The sequence below is a fragment of the Suncus etruscus genome, chromosome 6 (assembly GCF_024139225.1).
Source record: "Suncus etruscus isolate mSunEtr1 chromosome 6, mSunEtr1.pri.cur, whole genome shotgun sequence".
Lineage (NCBI taxonomy): Eukaryota > Metazoa > Chordata > Mammalia > Eulipotyphla > Soricidae > Suncus > Suncus etruscus.
In genome coordinates, this window is record NC_064853.1 from 55,593,727 (window position 1) to 55,618,598 (window position 24,872).

The 24,872-nt window shown below is 37.4% G+C and overlaps 1 protein-coding gene across 1 annotated transcript in view; it reads right to left on the minus strand.

Moving 5' to 3' along the window:
* The window catches only part of FNDC3B (fibronectin type III domain containing 3B), a 372,580-nt gene that overhangs the window by 21,553 nt on the left and 326,155 nt on the right, over window positions 1-24,872 (minus strand). The window contains exons 22-23 of the mRNA XM_049774635.1: window positions 20,972-21,252; window positions 7,412-7,624 (exon numbers count right to left, since the gene is read on the minus strand). Of these exons, the coding sequence (XP_049630592.1) occupies window positions 7,412-7,624; window positions 20,972-21,252 (494 nt within the window). The remainder of the gene's footprint in view (window positions 1-7,411; window positions 7,625-20,971; window positions 21,253-24,872) is intronic.

Below are 24,872 nucleotides of genomic sequence, written 5' to 3' on the forward strand. Positions count from 1 at the left end.
TACAGCATACAACATATGCTACCTTCAATATAAACTTGAACAAACTGACAAGTCTTTAAGCTTGAGTTCTTACACAATGGAGATAACTGTTCAGTTCATGCACAGGACTATTTTTTTTTTCAGATCCAAAGGAATAAAAGAAATGACCAAGTATATTCTAATACTTATGACTGAATATGGACCAGGAATGTAAACAAAAGATTTTTTAAATATTTTTAAGAAACTCTGGGGGAAGGACATACTTCTATTGTACTTGTCAAGGCTCATTTATTTATTTTGACATAACTAGTAGTGCTCAGGACTTACTCCTGGCTCTGTGCTCAGGAGACCATATGCAGTGTTGGGAATTGAACTGTGGTTGCTTTATTTCTGGTATGATCTCTCTACAACTTAAAGCTGTTAATTTATTAGTTTTATTGTTTAAAAATGTTTGATATTTTCATTATAGCTTAGGTACTAGTTCAACAGTATCACTCATAGTTTTGATGTACAATTACTGCATCTCCACCACCACCAAAATGTCCAAGACATTACACCACAGACAAGGGATGTATGTTTGACCTCCGTATTTTATTCTTTAGTACTGAGAGATGACTGTTTTTACATTATACTGCAACTAAAGAAGTTCAGACATGTTGTCTTTTTAAATGCTCCTTTATTTAGAACCATTTGAAGGAAATGGCATGTTATTTGATGGGGAAGGACTCTTAGACAGTGTTTGGGAGCCTGGAGACCATGCCTGATGAGACCGGGCCATTCAGTGAGAAGTCAAAGTACAGGGAGAGTGGGAGGGGTTCCAGGAATACATGCTGGGAGATCTGGGGATATGAAGTGTACAAATGACACCAGAGTCTTGTGAGGTCCTAAAACTGTGCTATCACCCTGGCTCCAATAATTTTAAACAGTTTCCTTAAAATCACTTCACTTTGACTTCAAATCTTTAAGAAAAATATGCAATCTAAATCCTACTTCGGGTTAAATTATGGTCACTAAGTAGTGGTCTTATATCTGCTTATGACTAGACTAGACATTTTACTTATTTCTTTTTAAATTTTAATTTTTGCATAGAGGTCATATTGAGAGAACAGATGCCAAGTAGGTGTGAGGGACTGAACTCGGACTGTCACCTGCTAGGAAGGTATCTTTCCTCTGAGCATGCTTCCTGGTCTAGTGCTTAGACATTATTGTTTGAAAGTGGCTACTCCAGAAATATTATTTATCTTGTAGGTTAAATATTTATGCTCTTTTATAAAAATATGAACTTATATTTTTTTCCATTAAACAGGGACTACGGGTGGGCATTATAAACTATTTTGTAGAGGGAAAAACTAAGGCAAACAGAAGTTAAGAGGCACATTTCTAAGTCATCCAGAAACTCAGTAATGGATTTGGAGTTACAACAGAGATTTGACAACTTGGTCAAGAAGCACAACTGCTTATTAGCACATGAAAGGGTGATGATGTGAATCCAACACTAAGTTAGAGAACCAAAGAAAATAAATATTGAAAGTTTCTGTGGACTCAGCCCATGACTATATGCCTTACATCTATTTAATTTAATTAAGCAATTTTCTCTGTGAAAGAAAGCAGGAGTCACTTATATAAATAATTATTGGTTAAGAAAGTTTACTCCTCCCTTAATGCCTACACACACTAGATACTTTCTATTTCTATTACTTGTCTAAAAATATACATATATTTGTTCAGGTTCTTTTTGACCTCTCTGAATACAGTTATACTGTATATATTACAAAGCTCATCTAATTTTGTTTGTTGGGCTACACCCAGCAGTGCCCAGGGGTTACTCCTGGCTCTAGACTCAAGATTATGGGTCCCTATGGGTACCAGGGATTGAATCACCTGGATCAGCCATCTGCAAGACAAAAGCCCTACCTGCTGTGTCCACCTCTAATATTTTTTTTGATTTAAGAAGGCCATAGGCATAAAACCCAAATTAATGGAAAGCAACTGGAAACATCTATTCTATTGGATCCCTCAGCCCTCACCCCTATTTTGTTGGAGGCTTTCTTGGAAATACTTGGGCTGTCTGACTAAATCTTTATGGCAAACTGATCAAAAATGTGTTCCTGGAACTTAGGTTCCTCTGGCTTCAATGCTATGTACAATCATCAGGACAGTACAACATTTCATTTCATTAATGCAGACAAATCCATGTTCAAAATCATCAACACAGCAGTCTGATCTTAAAATAATGCAGGCGTTGATCTTGTTACATTGACCCCTGTAATAGGTTAAAGCAACATTATAAAAATGTTTACTTTGGGAATATATATATATTTTTTCTTGACTACACAGAAACCAAAGACATTCAGATCTGTTAAGAATAGACTTGATTGCTTTATAATCAAACAAATCTAATTTTCACTTTTCTGTTAAAATTTAATAAAATTTCTTGTACTGCCCAGTGTTTCATGTTAATTTGTTAGCAGAGCAAGATAAGTTCTATAGAGGTAGGGCAAATACCTTCCTAAGACCTAGCCCATAGACTTAGTTCATGAAAATCTAAGATTACTAAGACCAAGTAGTAAGGCTCAGTACATGATGAAACTGTTGACTGAATAATCATAATCTGAGTACTATGGAGAAACAGACTCATAAATATAAAAAACTGCTTTGAGGCTGCTAATAAATATGTAGGCTGGGAACCAGGTGAGTCAAAATCATGAAAAACGAGGGAAATATATCTTGATTAAGGAGGAAAACAACTTCCAACATAGCAAGTTCCCAAATACCACCAACAGCATTCCTAGAGCATCAAGCATGCTCCCAAAACAAAAACCAAACAAAAAGATGGAAACAACCCCAAATCATTTACAATATGCACCATTTTTCCCCTCAAAGGTTTTCATTTAACATATATCTATAGAGATTTAATGCTTTAAGGTAAGAAAGGTAACTTCATCATCAACTCAACCCTTTTATTTTTATGGAATTTGTGAACAACAGTATGCTTGGTCAAAATAGATTTAACTCTTTAATCTGATAATCAACATGCATGGAGTTAGAACTTCTCATTGTGTGACTAATGCAGAGTATGTCTTAAGACAAGATTACTTACTGGTTGGCTAGGACAGCTATGCCATTTCGACAGCAGTCATTGTCCTTTCAAATGCCCAATGGGGGGCTGGAGCAATAGCACAGTTGGTAGGGCATTTGCTTTACATGTGGCCAACCTGGGTGCGATCCCTTGCAACCCATATAGTCCCCTGAGTCTACCAGGCGTAATTTCTGAGCATAGAGCCAGGTGTTACCTTTGAGTGTTGCTGGGTGTGACTCAAAAACCAAAAAGAAAAAAAAAAGAAGCCCATAGTAATTGGTGAGGAAGGCTTTCACAAAGGAAATAGAGTACAAAACTAAGAAAGTAAAATTAAAAGCAATTTGTTTTACCAGCTCTGCTTTTCATCTCAATAAAAAGATAGTTAATATTTTTAATATATATATTTTTTAAACAACTTGATTACATACATGATTGTGTTTAGGTTTCAGCAATGTAAAGAACACCACCCATCACCAGTGCAACATTCCCATCTCCAATGTCCCAAATCTCCCTCCTCTCCACCCTACCCCCACCTGTACTCTAGACAGGCTTTCTATTTCCCTCATACATTCTCATTGTTAGGATAGTTCACAATGTAGTTATTTCTCTAACTAAACTCATCCCTGTTTGTGGTGAGCTTCATGAGGTGGGCTGTAACTTCCAGCCCTCCTCTGTTTTGTGTCTGAAAATTATTATTGCAAGAATGTGTTTCATTTTTCTTAAAATCCATAAATGAGTGAGACCATTCTGCGTCTTTCTCTCTCTCTCTCTGACTTATGTCACTCAGCATAATAGATTCCATGTACATCCATATATAGAAAAATTTCATGACTTCATCTCTCCTGACAGCTGGATAATATTCCATTGTGTATATGCACCACAGTTTCTTTAGCCATTCCTCTGTTGAAGGGTATCTTGGCTGTTTCCAGAGTCTTGCTATGGTAATAGTGCTGCAATGAATATAGATGTAAGAAAGGGATTTTTGTATTGTATTTTTGTGTTCCTAGGGTATATTCCTAGGAGTGGGATAGCTGGATCGTATGGGAGCTCGATTTCCAGTTTTTGGAGGAAACTCCATATTGCTTTCCATAAAGGTTGAACTAGATGGCATTCCTACCAGCAGTGGATAAGAGTTCCTTTCTCTCCACATCCCTGCCAACACTGCTTGTTCTCATTCTTTGTTATGTGTGCCAATCTCTGTGGTGTGAGGTGGTACCTCATAGTTGTTTTGATTTGCATTTCCCTGATGATAAGTGATGTGTATCATTTTTTCATGTGTCTTTTGGCCATTTGTATTTCTTCTTTGTCAAAGTGTCTGTCCATTTCTTCTCCCCATTTTTTGATGGGATTAGATGTTTTTTTCTTGTAAAGTTCTGTCAGTGCCTTGTATATTTTGGAGATTAGCCCCTTATCTGATGGGTATTGGGTGAATAGTTTCTCCCACTCAGTGGAGTGTTCTTGTATCCTGGGCGCTATTTCCTTTGAGGTGCAAAAGCTTCTCAGCTTAATATATTCCCATCTGTTAATCTCTGCTTTCACTTGCTTGGAGAGTGCAGTTTCCTCCTTGAAGATGCCTGTAGTCTCAATGTCCTGAAGTGTTTTGCCTACATGTTGTTCTATATATCTTATGGTTTTGGGTCTGATATCGAGGTCTTTAATCCATTTGGATTTTACCTTTGTACATGATGTTAACTGGGGGTCTAAGTTCAATTTTTTGCAAGTGGCTATCCAGTTGTGCCAACACCACTTGTTGAAGAGGCTTTCTTTGTTCCATTTAGAATTTCTTGCTCCTTTATCAAAAATTAGGTGATTGTATGTCTGGAGAACATTCTCTGAGTATTCAAGCCTATTCCACTGATCTGAGGTCCTGTCTTTATTCCAATACTATGCTGTTTTGATAAGATAGTTAATATTTTTATCTGGGGAGGCATTTTAGTTATAGATTACTTTCTTTGCAAGTGTGAAGTCCTGGAATTAATCCCAGAACAAACACCAAAAAATGAAAAACAAAAACAAAAACAAAAACAAAAAACAACAACTAAAGCAAAAAACCCAAACCAAGAGAAACTTTTTTTGCAACATCTATAGTAAGAAATTATTAGTGGTTAATGAAATCAATTCTATGTTAATGGCTATGTGAACTTTCCCAAGAGTCAAATCCATTTTAGTAACACATCTGATAAAGAAGACAGACACTACTCTGGAAGAAGACACTCTTCCTTTCAAGTGGCAGATGAGGGCCGACTCCTAAAAAGACATTCTAGGGGACTAGAAGTAACTAAGATTCCGAGCCTAATGAGTCAAGATGTAAAGTCAAAGTTTGGTTCAAAGGCAAATAACTGATAAGAATTCTAAGGAAGATCATCTTGAAACTGAAATTAGGCTAACTTTCATCCTATTAAATCCCAGAAATATTCTATAAAAGAAATGAGAATTTATTAAACTATATTTCCATCACTTTAATAAGTTTTTGAAGACAATGCCAAATTTAATTTAAAAAAGATAAATCTTGACTCTGGCTCATAAAATTAAGAAAAATACTGTCCTTAATGGTAAGTTTTCTGAAATTGCTATTTGAATTTTGTCAAGGCATTTATTTGATTAACAAGACCAGCCTTGGATATATTTTTTTTTGGTTAGAAAAGAACAAATATTAATCAATATAATCTGCACTATTTTCTGTCTGGCATATTTAAATGCTTCATGAAAGAACATCATTTAGACAAGTGCCCAGGGTGCTTTTCTTCTGTGAATATGCATCTGTACAGCTCTTAATCCAGATACTGAACAGGACTGTAAGGTAGGGTAGGTTCATTCAAGGAGAGACTAATTCTCCGCATGTTTCTACAAGCAGTAGTAGGGGTAAGTTGAACTGGGAGATAGGAAGCTTTGACTTTTGATTCCAGTTTTGCCACCGGCTTCAAAATGTTTCCAATATGCTACCAAAGGAAAGAAATGAAGTGTTCAAAGGAAAAATCAAAAAGACTTGCTCACAAAATTCTCCACATGTTAGCTTTATCTCGATTTCTGTGAGTCTGTAACTCCTCATCAGCCCTTTCCAGTGGGGGAATCTCCTGCCAGCAAAATAATAAGCCCATGAAAACTCAACCCAAAGAGTGAGCAGAATCACTGGTCTGTGGGTGAGTATGAATTCAGTTTGTAACAAACCTACCAAAATGATTCTTCCCTACCCCACACTTTTTGAAACTGGCACTAGATGCCAATAGGGCAATTTTTCTTTATTTTGCAGCCAAAGAATTAATTAAGTTTGTGAAGTTCTTCCAGGTTATTCAGAACTTCAAAGAGCCCATTCCTGATTTTTGCAACTAAATTACTACTTCCTCCAAATTCTCACTCCTAGTTCCGTCTCCATCAAATTCCCAGAGCACTTTTCCAGCAAAGGTCTGAGGGCTGACTAGGGGCTTGATCAACTGCAGGTCCACACAACACTATTCATGCAGATGAACTACTACACTAAAATAAGTTAATACACTCAAACACACGGGTGGGTGGTGTGGGGAGTGGGGGCGGATACTGCCTGGAGATTTTGGTGCTAACTAGAATCAGTTTCCATGGACAAGGGAACTTGTCAAATGAGGAGGAAATGACAGCTACTTTTACAATAACTCTGGTTTTGGGCATCAGCAGGTGTTCACTTCTTCCTCAGGTTCTCATTATTTTGCAAAGTGGCATGATAAAGAACAAATGTTCTACTTGTGATGATAACACACTGCCATTCTTAAACTTTTTCTGGAGATCTAAATGACTCCTAAAAATGGCTCAGCTTCTTAGCTTTGGACGGGTTATTTTCAGAGAAAACAAAGCTAAGTTAAATAAATGCTATGTGCAAGGCTAGATTTCATTTCTGTGGCCAACCGTGCTTCCTGGACATGAAATCTTATAAAGAATCCCCTATTTGCTCTGGCTAATTTGATACTGCATAGCCTAAACTTAAGAGTCCTACCCCTATTCTGTCCATCATGATGGCAATATCAGATTGGTAAACATGTTTTGTTCTGATGGTCACTGAATATTTAAAGAGGGTGACATCTCTTCCTGACTTTTATTCCGCTCCCTCTCATTTGTGACTAATAAAACACTATTATACATAGTGGACACACATCTGACCATTCTGTCAGGCAGTATTATCTGGCTTTATGAAAGAAAAAACAAATACATAGATTATTGCCTGGAGAGAGAACAGGAGGATCCTTAGAATGGTAGTTGAGAAATGTCCAATGGAGAAAAGGCATTTTTACTCTGGGGAGGATGGGGGTTTGCAAGGATAAATGAACAGTTAGAACTTCATCCCACAATCAGAGCCAGAGGCTCTGCCACAAGCACCTTGCATACCTCTTATTTCTGTCCTCGAGCTGTAGTGTGTACACCAAGTCATCTAGGGCAAGCGTCTTGGAGTTGCTGTCTCCCCACTTGAGCTTCAGGCTCTGAGGCCCAGCTGCAGCGCATTCAAGCCTAGGAGGCAAGGGCGGTAATGGCAGAGTTTTTGCTTTAATGAACTGACTAAATGGTCCAGCTCCAATTTCATTTATGGCCTGAATTCTGATCCTGGAAAAAGGAAAAAGCAAACAAACAAACATTGCAGGTTTAAGAAACTTAAATTCCTCCTTTGAAATGAACATTGTGGGGTATGATTCTTACTGCCCCTAAACTAGTCATCATGGCAACAAAACAAAAAAAAAATCAGGTCATTTAAGATAACAGAGAACTAAGTAGTTAAAGGACAGATCAGACCCTCCACTCTAAAATTAGGGATGGGTGGAGGGAAGAAGAAAAGCATGATAGCTAAGTATCTTGGTTCTTATATCCCTTTTAATTGTTAAAATCTAGATTCTGCAATTTATAAAGTTGTTTGTAACTGCTTTTCAGGCACACAATGTTTTTACCTCCAATTCCACCATCCTATGACCTCATCCTTCTAATCACCCCAGGTTCCCTCTTGTAAAATAAATCCCCAAGTTGTGAAATCACTGCATATGCATATTTATGTGGTGTGATCTCACAACTCTGGACAGTTATTTTACTCTCTTACCTCCCAATCTGACTTTTCCACAGATACATTTTGGAAGTTGACTGTTATAGTTTGTTTGGGTCTTAAGCATTCAGTAGTAGTGGATCTATTGACTTAGATATACCTTGCCTTATTACAGAAGAAACCAATGCCCCTGCAACTTGATCTTGTTATTTACAGATCTCATCCTCATTTTGCTTCCTCCTGCAATTTCTCTCCTTCCCCTGCATTTATGTTTCTATAATCTAGAGACAATGTTTTTCCCACCTTGGTATCTTCCATTCCCTAAACATGCTATTTTATATATCACAGCTTAGAGAGAACACCCAGTATTTGTCCTTGTCATTCAGACTTACTTCATTTAAAATAAGACTCTCTTTAAAGACCTGTGATGCTTCAAAATCAGTTTTTGGACTCAATGCACTCAAGAAGATAAATGAAATAGAAATAATGAATCAACTAATGCATGAAAGCCAAAGCAAACCAACTCTTCAGCTAGGCATTTCTCTTCTCCTTCCCACTAGCCTTCTTTAACATTACCTGTTCATCCATGACCAGAGTCAGGGTCCACCACTGTCATCACCAAGGTACTAATCTGATAAGACATGTGATGAAAACCCTCAATGGATTCATATACAGTGGCCATATACAGTGTTAGAGAAAATAAAAAAATAATACTGTCCTCACAGTCTAGGAATTCAAACCAATGAGAATTAAATGCACAAATAAGATAATCAAACTATTTTCTACGTTTCTCTTTTGCTGATTCCTCTTGCCTATTAGCCTATTACTAGCTGACTGACATTGGTCTCTCAAGTTCTTCCAACAATGCCTAGATGACTGCCCTGGTCCTCAGTACTCCTTCCTGCAGCGACCTCATATCTTTGAACTTGCTTCCTTCTGACAATCAGCCTTCTTCCTCTGCTCCTTGTTCCCAAAGCTGTCCCTACCCTCATTTCCTTTTTGACATTATGACACTTTCTACAATTCCAGTCTCATAGTAACCTCACATACATTTTTCAGGATTGCCTACTTTTAGACTACGTTCTGGTCTATACCATCTTCAACAGCTTTTTACCCCATTACTAGATTTTTACCCAAACACTTCTGAGACTAAGCAGATGGGCAATGTGCTATCATGCATTCTAAAAGACTCAATATTTAGACTTGTCTTGAACTTAAAATTGTGTTTCACCCAAGTACGAACATGTTTGTAACAATGGTGCTTAAATTATGTTTCAGAAACACATGATGGGAAGGGCAGAGAGCATAGTGTTTAGGCTGCATGCTTAGCATGCACCCAACCAGAATTCAATCTCCCAACACGTCATGGTCTCCAAGTACTGCTGAATGTAGCCCTTATGTAGCCTGAGTACTAACTGGTTAGATTTAGTAATCTCTGACACCACAATGTCCAAGCAGCACTATGTCCTCAGGCCCTTGCATTGAACCACTGGTTGGTTGGCCAAGAACCACTGGAGAATACTCTGGGCCCTAAGGGCTAAGACTGTCCTCCCTTCCAAAAAATACAAAATAATAAACTACCTGACAATAGAAAGCAGATGAAGAGTAATTCTCGGAAACAAATCATTTAATCATGTTCTCAAGAATTACTTTATGTACTGATTTACAGTGATGATTGATTATTCCCAAATGGAAACTATCAGAGGTAATACAACCCCAAGATTCATCCCAAGACCTTGAAGAAGGCTTGATTCTTCAGACTTAGGTTCTTAAATAGTGGTAAGTGAACATACGAGGAAGAATTCAAATGGTTTCAAACCAATCAGATTTGAACATTTTCCACTACCATTATCCTCAACACCACACTCAATTGCAACCAGGGAACCATCTACTTCTGTCTGACACTGACACAATTGCAGGAGGAAGTCTCATACTCAGAGACAGATAGGGCTCTGTTTTATGGGAGAGAATGGGAAAATATTCCAATGTTGCCCCTTTCCCCTGTATTCTTTTATTCCCAGGCTCTTATTCAATTCCATTATATTAGCTGCCTAAAGAAAAAGCACAGTATCCTATTAATAACTACATGAAGGAAAAAACCTCCAAATATATTCATAAACATCTAAAACCCATCTAAAATATCTACAACTAAAATCCAATGTAATAGAAATATATGAAATGATTAAAGATCCAAAACAAAGTAGCCAGAAATGTGGCTCAGTGCTAGATAGCTTGTCTTGTATGGGAGCAGTCCTGAGTGTGATCACTGGCACAGTATAAGGGAAAAAAAAATCAGAAACAAAGCAATAGGTCTCACCAGACCTATTCAGCATCATATATTAGAAGCTCGACCAGTGAGAAAAAAAGGCATAGAGATAGATATGGAAAACAAAGAACTAAAACTCACATTACAAAACACTGCTTCTGTGTGAAAAATACTTGAATAGTGAGGGACAAGGTTCATGACTCTATGTATCCAAGTTGATCTATAGACATAATACAGTGCTAGTAAAATTCTAGTAGAATTATTTGTGGTTAAAAATTGCTTATGTGGAAGGGCAAAATAACTAAAATTAGCAAAATATTTGAAAAATAAGAGTAAATTAAAAAAATCACACTAGCTGGTCTATATTTACTATAAGTAATCACCAACACAGTGTGGTTATGGTACTGAGATAGAGACAAAGATCAATAGAACAGAACAGAGATTCCAGAAATAGATCTGTATAAATATGGCCAATTGATTTTTGACAAATGTGCAAAGGTAATTCAATTGAGAAAGAGCAGTCTTTTTAACAAATTGTGTTGGAACGGATGGATATCAATAGAAAAAAAATCTCAAGTTAACTCTTTTATAAAATAATTTGGCATGGAAGGAGATCTAAACTTAAAACATAAAACATTAAAGTATTTAGAAGAAAAGAAAATATCTATTATACTGATCTAATAGTATTTTTAGAAGCACATGAAAAGCATGATACATAAAGAAGCATTGAAAAAACAGGACTTTATCAAAATTGAAAATTTGCAATAATAAAAAATTAGATATAATAGCTACAAACTTGGAGAAAATGTGTTTAAATTATATATCAACAAATAAATCATATACAGAATGCATGAAGGCCTCTTAAAACTCATCAGTGATCACACAAACAACCCAAATCAAATTGGACAAGATACAGAAACATTCCATCAATGAGGTTTTGTGGCAAATAAGTACACAAACAACTGGTGCAGGGCTAACAGACAACATAGGACTTAGCACATATTCATTTATGCACCCAACCCTGGTTTCAATCCTGCGTTACATGGTCTCTTTAGCATCACTCCCTGGCACAGCAGACCCTGAGCAGCACCATGTACCACATTTGGCACCTTATTGTGTCCTGACTGGGTAAGCATCACAGGGAGTGGGCTCTCTCATTGCTTTGGAGTCCCACATAAAAAATTAACCTCATTTGGGGCCGGGAAGGTGGCGCTAGAGGTAAGGTGTCTGCCTTGCAAGCGCTACCATAGGACGGACAGCAGTTCGATCCCCTGGCATCCCATATGGTCCCCCCAAGCCAGGGGCAATTTCTGAGCGTATAGCCAGGAGTAACCCCTGAGCGTCAAATGGGTGTGGCCCAAAAACCAAAAAAAAAAAAAAAATTAACCTCATTAATTGTTCAGAAAATGTAAATTAAAAGTATAGTAAAGAGATACCATGAGGCCTGATAAAAATGGCTAAAGTTGAAAATAATATTTAATACCATGCTGCCAAGTTTGAGAAGATGAATTCTCATATTTTACTGGTAAAATGCTAAGTGGGGGGCCGGAGAGATAACATGGAGGTAAGGCGTTTGCCTTACGTGCAGAAGGACGGTAGTTCAAATCCCGACATCCTATATGGTCCCCCGAGCCTGCTGGGGGTGATTTCTGAGCCTAAAGCCAGGAGTGGCCCCTGAGTGCTGCCGGATGTGAACCAAAAACCAAAAACCAACCCCCCCACCCAAAAAAAAAGCAAAAAAAAAAAAAAAAAAAAGCAAAGTGACATACATAGCCCCTTTGAAAAAAATGACTTATGTTTCCTAAAATGTTTTCAGTCTTATCAGATGGCCTGACATGGAACTCAAATCCCTTTTTTTTATTTTACTCTAGAAAATTTGTAATTTATGATCACAGAAAATCCTGTCCGCAAATATTCATAGCAACTCTATTCATGTTACTGCAAACTAGATAATACTGGACTCAGTTTGAGATGCGGCAAATACCTCTGATAAAAACAAAGTTCTATTAGCCCATATATTCTGGATTTTATATTACTAGGAGCTGCACAAGGATCCAAGTAAGACAATGCCAGTCTCTCCAGAGAAAGAATTCCTTAGCTCCCAATAGAAAACTGAGATAAACAGCTTTCTGGCATTAATACAATAGTTTCCCTATGATTAAAAATAAGAAAATTTGGGCCCGGAGAGATAGCATGGAGGTAAGGTGTTTGCCTTTCATGCAGGAGGTCATCAGTTCGAATCCCGGTGTCCCATATGGTCCCCCGTGCCTGCCAGGAGCAATTTCTGAGCATGGAGCCAGGAATAACCCCTGAGCGCTGCCGGGTGTGACCCAAAAACCACAAAAAAAAAAAAAAAAAAAAAAAAAAGAAAATTTCTCCAGATGGATTCACTAATGAATTCTTTCAAACCTTTCAAGAGAACCTGCTACCAAATCTTTTCATGCTCTTCCAGGAAACTGAAGAAACAAACACTCCCAAAAAGTTCTTTTTTATAAAGTTAACACCCTGATACCAAAAGCAGACTGAGATGCCACAAAAATAAATAAATAAAAAAAATTGAACTACAGGCTAATATTCCTGATTAATCAGATACAAAAATCCTCAACAAAATCCTAGTAAATAGGACCCATTACCTCATCGAAAAGGTCATAAAACATGACAAAGGAGGTTTCATTCTGAAGATGCAAAGAAGGCTTAACATATGAAATTTAACCAACATAATACAGCATATCAACAAAAGAAAAAATAAAAAACACGATCATATCAATAGATGTAGATAAAGCATTTGATAATGTCCAACACCCATTATTCATGACAAAACTCTAAACAACATGGTAATGGAAGGACTTTTCTCAATATAGTCAAGGTTGTCTACTACAAGCCATAAGCCAATGGCAAATTTTATACTCAATGAAGATTGAGTATAAACTGAAAGCCTTTCCTCTAAAATCTGGGAAAATACAAGCCTGCCCCCTCTTGCCACTCCTATTTAACATAGTACTGGAAGTACTTGCCATAGCACTTAGGCAAGAAAAAGATATCAAGGGCATCCAGATAGAAAGAAGTCAAGCTCTCACTGTTTGCAGATGACATGATACTATATTTAGAAAACCCTAAAGACTCTACCAGAAAGCTTCTAGTAACAATAAATTCATATAGCAAAGTAGGAGGTTATAAAATTAACACACACAAAAAAATCAATGACCTTTTATATACAAATAATGATAGAGAAGAAATAGACATTTTAAAAAATCCCATTCACAATAGTGCCACAGAAAATCAAATCCATTGGAGTCAACATAATTAAAGAGATGAAGGACCTATACAAAGAAAACTACAAAAACACTGCTTTAAGAAATAAAAGAGGACACAAGGAAATGTAGACATATACCCTGTTAATGGATTGGGAGGATTAACATCATTCAAATGGCAATACTCTCCAAAGCATTGTACAAATTTAATTCAATTCCTCTAAGTATACCCATAACATTCTCAAAGAGGTGGATAGAAACACTCTTGAAATTCATTTGGAACAATAAACACCCACTAATAGCTCAAGCAACTCTTAGGAAAAAGAAGATGGGAAACATCACTTTCCTCAATATTAAGTTGTATTACAAAGCAATGGTCATTAAAACAGCATGGGATTAGAATGTTCTCGAGATATACAATCAATTAATCTTTGATAAAGGGGCAAGAAATGCAAAATGGAACAAGAAAAATCTCTTCAACAAGTGTTGTTGGGATAACTGGTCAGCCACATGCAAAAAAGCAAACTCAGACCTCCATCTAACACTGTGCACAAGGTCAAATTACATTGGATTAAAGACCTTGATCTCAGACCCAAAACCATAAGGTATATAGAAGAAAACATAGGCAAAATACTCCATAACATTGAGACTAAAGGCAACTTCAAGGAGAAAACACCACCAACAAGTGAAAGCATAGATATAAAAAATAAAGAAGGGCCTACATTGAACTGAGAAGCTTCTGCATCTCAAAGGAAATAGTAACTAAGACACAAAGGCCACACAGGAAATGGGAGAATCTATTTGCCAAATACCTACATCAGATAAGGTGCTAATATTTAAGATACACAAGGTTCTGAAAGAATATAACAAGAAAATAATCTAGCTTCATCTAAAATTAATATTTATTGACCTGAGCATTTATTTTTAAATTTTCTATCTTCTAATAAAAAAGAAAAGAGAAATTGAAGGACTTTTTTGTGATAGTTGTTGTTTTTGGGTCACACCTGGCAGCGCTTAGGGGTTACTCCTGGCTCTATGCTCAGCTATCGCTCCTGGCAGGCTCGGGGGACCATATGGGATGCCGGGATTCAAACCACCATCTGAAGGACTTTTTTTTTTCTTTTAATTTTATTTTATTGAAACCATTGTTGTTGAAAGGCCTTCAAAGAAGGGTTTCAGACATACATAAATCAAGGCCAATCTCATCACCAATGTACCCAGAGTATATCTCATACCCTTTGCCCACCCTCAGCCTGCCAGTAAAACAGGCCCATTTACAAATTAGATTATTAAACCTTTGGGTTTTTTAATTCCAGTGTTGTTGACTTTGGCTTGGATATTTGGTTTGTCCCCCTTTTTAATCTCCACCAATAGATGTGAGACTGCTTGGCCCCTGGCCCCTATCCTTTCATATTTGTTTCTCCTCCTCCATTCAAGTTTCTTTCCTTCTCCTCTCTATACTCTGGGGCCAAGGGTGTTTGTGACAACTTTCATTTAGACCATTGCATTTCTTTATGTAGTTATTTTAAATACTACTTATAAGTGATATTTTGTATTTGCCATTCTTCTGGCTTACTTCATTTAACATACTATATTCTAGTTCCATCCATGTTGCTACAAACTGCATGATTGTATCATTCCTTACAGCATGTAGTATTCCACTGTAACCATGTACCACATTTTCATGGTCCACTCATCTGTTGTTGGACATCTAGGTTGATTACAATTCTTTACTTGTGATTGGTCTGCTTATGCTTTCCACTTCCTCCTTATTCAGTTTTAGGAGATTATATATTTCTATAAATCTATCCATATCCCATATCTTTTTTTTTTTTTAATTTGGGTCACAACTGGCAATGCTCAGGGGTTACTCCTGGTTCTATGCTCAGAAATTGCTTCTGGCAGGCTCGGAGGAGCATATGGGATGCCAGTATTCGAACCACCATCCTTCTGCATGCAAGGTAAACACCCCACATCCAGGCTATCTCTCCAGCCCCATAAATCTGTCCATATCTTACAGGTTCTCTAGCTCAAAGTACAGTTGTTCAATAATAAGCTCTGTCTTGGATTTCTGGGGGGTACTATTGTACTTTCTTCTCTTTCATTTCTAATCCGATTTGTTTGAGCATTCTCCCATTTTTCCTTTTGAGTCTTGCCAATGTTTGTCCAGTTTATTCTTTTAACAAACTATTGATGAAAACTGGCTTCAGCGATTCTTTGTATTATTCTCTTTGTTTCTATATTGTCGATTTATGCCCTGATTTTTATTATTTCTTTTTTTACAGTTTTGTGTTTGCACTTCTTTGTTGTAGGTTTTCCAGATATTTAATGTGTGTCTTTAGGTTGTTGATTTTGTTTTTTTATTTTTTTTGAGAAACAATTTCAATTTTTAAAAATATATTGTGTATTTCATCCAAATCTAAGAAGCCAAAACCTCTTTGTTGAATGTGTTTCCAGTGCTAATTTATGAAGGCATTTCTCTTAGGCTTATTTTTTAAGACCACCAATCTTCTCCAACAGTGAAGAAATGTGGACAACCAGGAGCACTTGTGCTGCTCTGGGAATATACATATATGCTTCTGCTGTTTTATTATGTCTCTACTTTATTACTACCATATCATTCTACCATGAGTTATTGATAGTGAGACAACTTATGTTTTTTCGTATTCTAATTTATGGTCATGGATTCAGCAATGGTGCCAAGTATCGGCTAGTTTTAAAACATGAGAGAGAAATAGAAAGAGAGGGTGAGAGGGAGGGAGGCATAGGGAGAGGAGTGAAAGGAAGAGAAAGGAGTCAAAGGGGGAGAGAGAGAGAGAGAGAGAGAGAGAGAAAGAGAGAGAGAAAGAGAGAGAGAAAGAGAGAGCAAGTAAAGGCCAGCATACACAACACTGAGAACTTGCTTTGTTCTGCAATATGCTTTGGATTGTAATATGGAAGATATCTATTTTACAAAAATGAGTGAGCTGAGCTAGGCTTGCACAATTGCATAAACTACACAGCAGATGTACGTCAGGCCTGGTTATGAGTCTCATTCTTGTAGGCTTAAAATACTCTGGATACCTTTACACCCAATATTCTCTTAACATGGACCTTCAAAAGATATAAATTCAACTAAAAGACAATTTTAACTTGAACCATACTTTCCCTTCAAAACAACAGCTGCTTGCCAGTGAAAGTTACTAAGAACAGTCAACATATTTATTTTCACATGATTTGAACAACTTTTGGCACTAAAATCAACTACCAAGATTGTAAGGTACTTAATTTATCCTACATTTTTATAAAAACACTTTATTTCATTGAAAATGCAAAGTATCCTTTTCAAGTAGCTGTCATAACTGCTAAAGTAACCATCAAAACTGAAGAACTTTCCAAATTTAAGAACCATTAAATATCTAACATGAATTAAAGGTATGGTTTCTTGTTTTCTAAAGAAAATAAGAACATAGCTTATGTGGCCAAGGAAGCTGGATAAAGAATAAGATGATTTCTCTTAGTCTTCAGATGGAAAAATAATGTGTGTGAAAGTAATTTCCTAGTTCCAGTGAGATCACACATGGACAATGAGAAAAAAATTCCTCAAATGAAAATCAATTCCCAGAATTCAGTGCAGAAAACACTTTTGTTAAATTGTTCAAGTTTATCCCAAACACAAACGTGAGAAACTTTCTCTTTAGTTGAAGTAACACGTTAATGTTCTGTATTCCAAGTTAGTAATATAACTAAAATATATTAGTTAGAAGTAATATAACTCTGAGCAAACTCTCATCTTGGTCAGGTTGATATTAAAAGAAATCTCTTCAAAAGTCTAAAAGACCTTACAATAACCATAAATACCCTACTAGTATGGCTTAGATAAATCAAATCAGGTGGCAGTCTTTCCATTTTAACTGAAAATCCATTGTTGAAAAACCTAATTTTATTTATTTATGTTTGATTTGTGTGTCACATCCAGAGATGCTCAGGGGTTATTCCTGGCTCTGCTTTCAGGAATTACTCCTGGAAGAGCTTGGGGGACCAAATGGGATGCTGGGGATAGAACTGGGTTGACCACTTGAAAGACAAATACCTTACCATTGTACTATATCACCTGTCTAATCTTAAATATCAAATATACTCTGGCCTCCGAAGGCCAGTCTTTCATAACACACTTTATATACAAACACTGTTACATTTCAATGCCATATGTATTAAAGAATCACATCTAGCTTTCCTCACTTTTGGAAGGTGTAGGCTTAACCAGGATTAACCATCCCAGGCTTAGGACATCTGTGAAGCTTCCAAGAGAAGGACAGTGAAGACAGCTGCTACCACCCACTTAAGGTAGGAAAGCAAGAGAGGCTTTTCCTATTTCCTCCTCTTAACTGCCATCTGGTCAAGAAGATTAATATTAGTGAAGAAAAATTCCCATCAGACAATTTCTAAAGAAACAGAAATAGCAGCTAAAATACAGGAAAGAACCCCTTTGGGTGCAAAGGATATGCTCAGAGTCAAGTTAAAGTCATCTGAATTGGCTCAGATACATCCCTTATTAAGTCACTTGGATACCAGTGCCACAATTCTCCCTCAGGGACTTGGGTTGTTTTTTATTTTATTTATTTTATTTTAATTTATATTTCCTGCTCTACCTTAACAGAAATAAAAACCCTCTAAGACTTCCAGAGATTAAGGGAAAATGTCAGATTTCACCAGGCACTTTTAACAGTAATCAATCACAACCCACTTTCCACTTCATTTCTTCCCCACCCAATATCAGCACTGGATAACTAATTTGAAGGCTTATTTTCTATGTGCTTGTCCCATATTGGTGTCTGACACATTATTTTTTAAGACAACCAAAATTCTGACAGGTAGATAGGCTTATTATTTCAATTTTACAGATTAGAAAACTGGGACACAGAGAGTGAAGGTCACAGAGAAATTAAGTGAGGGACTCAGGATGGAAGTCAAGGCTGTCTGACTCTGGCCTGCCACTTTTGAACTGCTCTGAATATGTCGCCTAATAAAGTCCACCTCATGTTGTTAGGATGAAATGATTTATGACTCACTCACTCTGGGTAGGCTAATGGAGTGTTTGACATATAATAAGAACTCAACAAATGTTATTTTCATTCCCATTTTACCTAGCAAAAAGAACATAAAAGAGCATTACAAACAAATCTACCTTAAATTTCAGTTGTTTACCAGCTCAGTATGAGTCAGACACATAATGAGGTTGCCAAAAAAAGTAATCTTAAGCAACCTCAGAAACTGCTCAACATGGAAAATAAGAAAGGTGACATTGTGTTTTTACACTGATCAGGTGGCCAGACATTCTTGGAGGAAGGGGCCACAGCTCACTTTAAGGACTACCAAGAAACAGAACTTGTCCAGTGAAGAAAATAGAAGTGTATATTTAGAAAAGCTGTGCTAGTGAAGACTGGCATGAAGGGAAAATGATTAAGGAAAAGACTGACCCAATAGGACATGACACATGATAAATTTAGGCATAGTGCACAGAATGGGGCTCAGACTTCTGTTGTTTGCAAAAACTCTCCAGGTGATTCATACATAAATGATCAGGAAACACTACTCTAGGGTTGAGCTTCTTAAATTGAGGACTGTAACCCCATGGGTGGATATGGGGTAGCGAAAAAAAAATGTAGCAATACTTAAATGTTTCTGAATGCACAATGACCAAAGCCTAATGAGTCTGAGGTGTTTCTGGCAGTCTCACCTGGCCTTTATTTCTCAGGTGATAGGGAATTGCAAGGGGGAACAATTTTTAAAAAGCCCTGCTTTAAGTTCTTGAACTAGACATACACCAAAATCTCCTTAAGGATTGAAGCTAAAGAAGAGTGTAAGGCCCCACTCCTCTGACCTTCTGTTACAGTAAATCTGTAGTAGACCTGGTACATTATCGATTTTTCCAAGTTTCTAGTAATGCTGATAAATTGGTTAAAAAGAGCACATGGGGACTCTTTCTAGTCAACAGTTAAGTCCAAAGTATACTGAGAGGATTTTAGATTTAGAGAGGTTTTGATAAAATAGACCAGGAACATTACAAAGTTGCTCACAATAGCCTGGAAACCTAATAAGGAGAAGCTGAAATCACTGCCAAGGTAATCTCATCTCAGACTGTAAAACCCATGACTTTAGGAGCCAGAAAGTATAGTGGAAAACTACATCTGTTTAATAGCATTTTCCTTTTCCTCTTATCTACATACAAATTAAATTTCAAATTCCTAAGATCAGTGGCCAGAGCAATAGCATATCAGTAAGGTGTTTGCCTTTCATGTGGTCAACACAGGATGGACCTTGGTTCAAATCCGAGCATCCCACATGGTCCCCCAAGCCCGCCAGGAGCAATTTCTGAGCTCAGAGCCAGGAGTAACCGGGTGTGACCCAAAAGCCAAAAGCCAAAAAAAAAAAAAAAAAAAAAAAGTCTAAGATAAAAAATAATACCTTTGGGGCTGCAGAGATAATTTAATGAGCTGGAGCTTATGACTCCCTAGTTCTGCATGGTCCCCTAAATAAAGCCAAAAACACAGATCTGAGAGCACCTGAACACCATTAGGGGTATTGTTTTAAAAAATAGCATTGTGGGGCTGAAGAGATAGCATTAGGCAGGACGGTTGCCTCGCATGCACAAGGACAGTGGTTTGAATCCCGGTATTCCATATGGACCCCCAAGCCTGCCAGGAGCGATTTCTTGAGTGTAGAGCCAAGGAATGACCCCTGAGCGCTGCTGGGTGGAACCCCAAAACCAATAAATAAATAAATAAACAAATAAATAAAAATAGCACTGTAATTCTATAATTCTGACAGGTATCAAAATGTTAACAGAAAATTATGCAAAGCAAGAAAGGGTTCATTAAAAAAAACTTGGTATATCACATTGATAGGTTTTTGTAGAAAGTCCTCAAATTCTATCCCAACTAAACAGAAATAAACAACTCAGTGTGAGAACAATGTGTAACTGATGAAAATTGCTAAAACACACAAGTATATCTTTTATACAAACCCTACATCATGTTCAAAATATTTCATTCCACTTTTTTTTTATCTAGAACATTATGCTGTGTTTGCTTATATATTAATTAATTTATGGGAGAGAAAAAATGAGGCAAAAGTTGATTGGACAAAAAATATACCCTTAATTCCTGGAAGTTCTCATTTTGTAGTTTACCATAATTATTACAATTGTGGTTTTCAAAAATAAAAGAAATCAAGTCTATGAGCTGACTAGGATCCTACTATATAGTATACAATGATATATCGTATACAATTATGTACTGTATGTGTATGTATATGCAGTATATCTGAAGAATCTCTAGGATTTACCCTCATGACCTTCAGAACCCAAAGGGTCTGTAGGGCTGAAGTGTTGAGACAGCTTGGTTCTCAGCCCTAGAACTCACCGATAGGTGGTTTCTGGAAGAAGATCATTCAGAACGTAAGTGGTCGAGTTGCCCACGGTGATGCTAGTGTCTCCAAGATCAATAGTGTAAGCGAGGATTTCAGACCCATTATTGCACGGCTCTTCCCAGTTCAGTACAAGGCACACAGAAGGTGGGTCAGGGTAGGTGTTGGGGGTCTCCTCCTCCAGGACACAGAGCATGGAGACAGGGTCAGGGGCAGACGCTGGTGTCTGACAAAGAACAAGTTCACTATATGGTCCAGCCCCAGCTTGATTGAGAGCCTAAGACGCAGAAAAAAAGAGACAGACCACATCACTCAATTAGCATATCCTAATCCTCCTGGTTAAATGCCATCATATAATTGTATAGTAAGAAACAACTTCAGAAATGCATAGATACAGAACCTTTAATGGTCACTTTAATGGCCATTTCCTAAAGTGCCAATCATATATATTCTATTAATAAAGCAAACATATCTGTCATCAGCACTACCTAGGAAAAATATTTCAAAACATTGCAAGGTTGCATAAGCAACTTTAGTTTATATACTGTCTTGTGCAATCGTCACTTAATAATCATTTGAGGTAGAAATTAAATGGCAAATATTCCTATCAGCTTTCCAGAGAGAAGGGAATGCAAAATCAGATCAAATAACTCAGGTTCAAGACTTTTTTCTCTGTGTTTATGTGTGTTGGAAGGGAGTTTCTACATTTAGTGGTGTCCAGTATTTACTCCTTGCTTTTTGTGCTCAGAGAACACTCCTGATAGTGATGAAAGTGTTAGGATTAATCTAGGTCTTCTGCATGCAAGGGAAAATGTCTTGACCTTCTATAACTATCTCTGGTTCACTCAGATCCCGGACTTAGAGGAAAATAAAAAGCTGGGAGTGAAATTCACCAAACTTTTATCCTTGTATTTTTTTAGGAGACCTATAGGAATGCTAGTGAAAATAATGACTGTTTTCTATGTGAATAAGCTTATACTGGAAGTCAATTCTCAGCTCTCAAATGACTTTACCCAGAGCAATAGCTGATACCTTGATCACTCACTCTTATAAATGTTTATTCATGTGGTCTTTGGAAGCTGCAAGGCTTCTGTTTTTGCTGATTTGCTGCTGCTTCTTAATTACCTTTGTTCATTGTCACTGGTCAGTGAATTTCCTGGACATTGAAGGGCTCCAGGGCCCAGAGGTTTGGGCACACCTTTCCTATCTGTAAGGAAGCTTAGAGGATCTCCTGTCTCAGGGGGTAAATGCCATTTAGATCTTACAATCAAACTGGTGTGTGGAGCTCAGATCTCTGCCCTAAAGGCCAGCCCATTGCACCTAGATGCCTGTTGATCTCTACTTAAATGTGAAGTAGATGTTGCAAACTTAAGTCTCACAGTTCCTCACCTCTTCCCCACTCCTTTATACCAGAAACTTTATTACACCCTATGGAATTTCCCATATCTTCTGAGACTTCAAGTTATCACTGGAAACCTCTTCTTGCTTTTTCCAGATCATAAGGCTTTCCTTACCTCTTTAGTCACAGTACATGGTCTTTAGATGCTGTGATGACCACCCATCTGCAGCTTAGCCTTTGCAAGCAGGGTAATATGGCTCAAATTTCTTTAATGCCCACCCCCATATTCAGAATACATTTCTGAGTTTATTCTACAAAATTTATACCTACAAAAGTCGGGCTAGGGAGGTGGCGCTAGAGGTAAGGTGTCTGCTGTGCAAGCGCTAGCGTAGGACGGACAGCAGTTCGATCCCCCGGCCTCCCATAGGGTCCCCCCCAAGCCAGGGGCGATTTCTGAGCACATAGCTAGGAGTAACCCCTGAGCGTCAAATGGGTGTGGCCCAAAAACAAACAAACAAAAGAAACCTACAGAAGTCTGATTTGCTCATCTTCTTCACCTGTCCCTATGCCCCATTACCACTTGACCCTTCACTGCCTGAGACTGCCTGACTTTCAAGGCTCCAATCACTCTGGCTTCCTTCCACCCAGTTCCACAGGGACATCAAGCCTGTTTCTGCCTTGGGACTTTTGTAACTTATCAAACAACCCCTCCCCCCCCCAAAAAAAACCCCAAACCTTTGGTAGCTTCTTTACAAAAGTGAAAGTACTCCAAAACTCATTTATTTCACTCACAGAGGATTTATGAAAACAAATCAGAAGTCACTTGAGATTTTATAATTTCAAAACAAACTTACATCACCCATGTTTTAGTTTATTTCAAAGAAGCAAATGAAAAACATTCACTGACTCAAACCCCTTTAAAATTCATTATAATATTCTAGTCCCAATTCATAACAACACTTCAACTTTCTTTTTGATAACAATTCTACATTACCAATATTTAGAGATTTAATACTGGGGCGAGAACATCTAGAAGTGCTTACTCTATGCTCCTGACTCTGTGCTCAGGGATCATTCCTGGTGGTCCTCCTAAAGGGTTTTATGAGGTTCCAGGAATCAAACCTGGGTCAGCCTTGGGCAAAGCAAGCTGTATCCACTGTACTCTCCAGCCCAGAGACTTTTTTTTTGGCCACACCCTGTGACGCTCAGAGGTTACTCCTGGTTATGCGCTCAGAAGTCGCTACTGGTTTGGGGGACCATATAGGATGCTGGGGGATTGAACCGTGGTCTGACCTAGGCCTGTCAGTGCACAAAGCAGATGCTTTATGGCTTGTGCCACCACTCTGGCCTCTCTAGCCCGGAGATTTAACTGATCCAAATTTATCATAGGTAGGAAAAGTAAAAAGACATCATAGCCCCCCAACAAACTTAACAATTAAGGCTTTATATCACCAGAGCATATTATGGTATTATAAAAGCATAGATTTTAGAGTAGCATTTTGGCCCAAATTCCACTGCTTATGATGTAACCTAAGATAAATTTATCTTTGAGCCATTTCTGCAGTTGTAAAATAGGGAGTAATATCCAATTCATTGGGTTATTCTCAAAATTTCAAGAGTTAACAAGAACAAATGTGGCAAACTATTGTCAACAATGGATGGTTAACTACTCTTTTACCAACTAGAAGAAGAAAAAAGAGCATCTTTACTATTTTATAAATATATATATTTATATATGTTTGGCCACCAAAGAAAACTAAATTAAATGTATATATAAATATATAATATAAATATTAAAAAACATATATAATATATATAAATTTAATTTAGTTTTCTTTTGGGGCCAAATCGGCACTACTCAGGGCTTATTCCTGGCTCTATACTCAAGAATTACATCTGGCAGGCTCACAGACCATCTGAGATGGTGGTGATCAAACCTGGGTCAGAACTGTGCAAGGCCAAACCCGCTATACTACCCCTCTGGTCCAATATAATGATTCATATTAGGTCCACATTAAATAATTCACATTAGGTCCATATTTACCAAAAAATTAATGTAAATTGAAGTGACTTGAAAATACTTGTTTTAGCATAGCAATGGGGAGTTTTAAAAGTATCAGCCTCTCCATGGAATCTGGCTTACTTTATGACATACAAGTAAAGACATTTTAAACTATTTACTTCTGACTCTCCAGACAGGGAGGAAATAGTAGCATGCAGTGTCTGTTCTTAACAATGTAACTTTTAAAATGTAGTTTTGGGGAAGTCAACGCTAAGTGACAACATATACCTGAAAAGAAAATAGGAAGCAGTATATTTTGGGGAGACCAAAACTCAAAAAGCACTCAAAAAGGGAAGTTTTTTCCTGTGGCGGCAGACAGTTCTTTATTTATATCCTGCCTTGTTGCAAAAACAGGAGGATAGCATATGATTTAACTTTGCCAGTGACTCAGCAATGCTATTCTATGGCTTGACTCATTGACAAAGGATTCCGTACATCCCAGGTACCCCATTTGAGAGAGAAGGGACTTGTAAAACAAGAGTTTTTTTTAATCAGA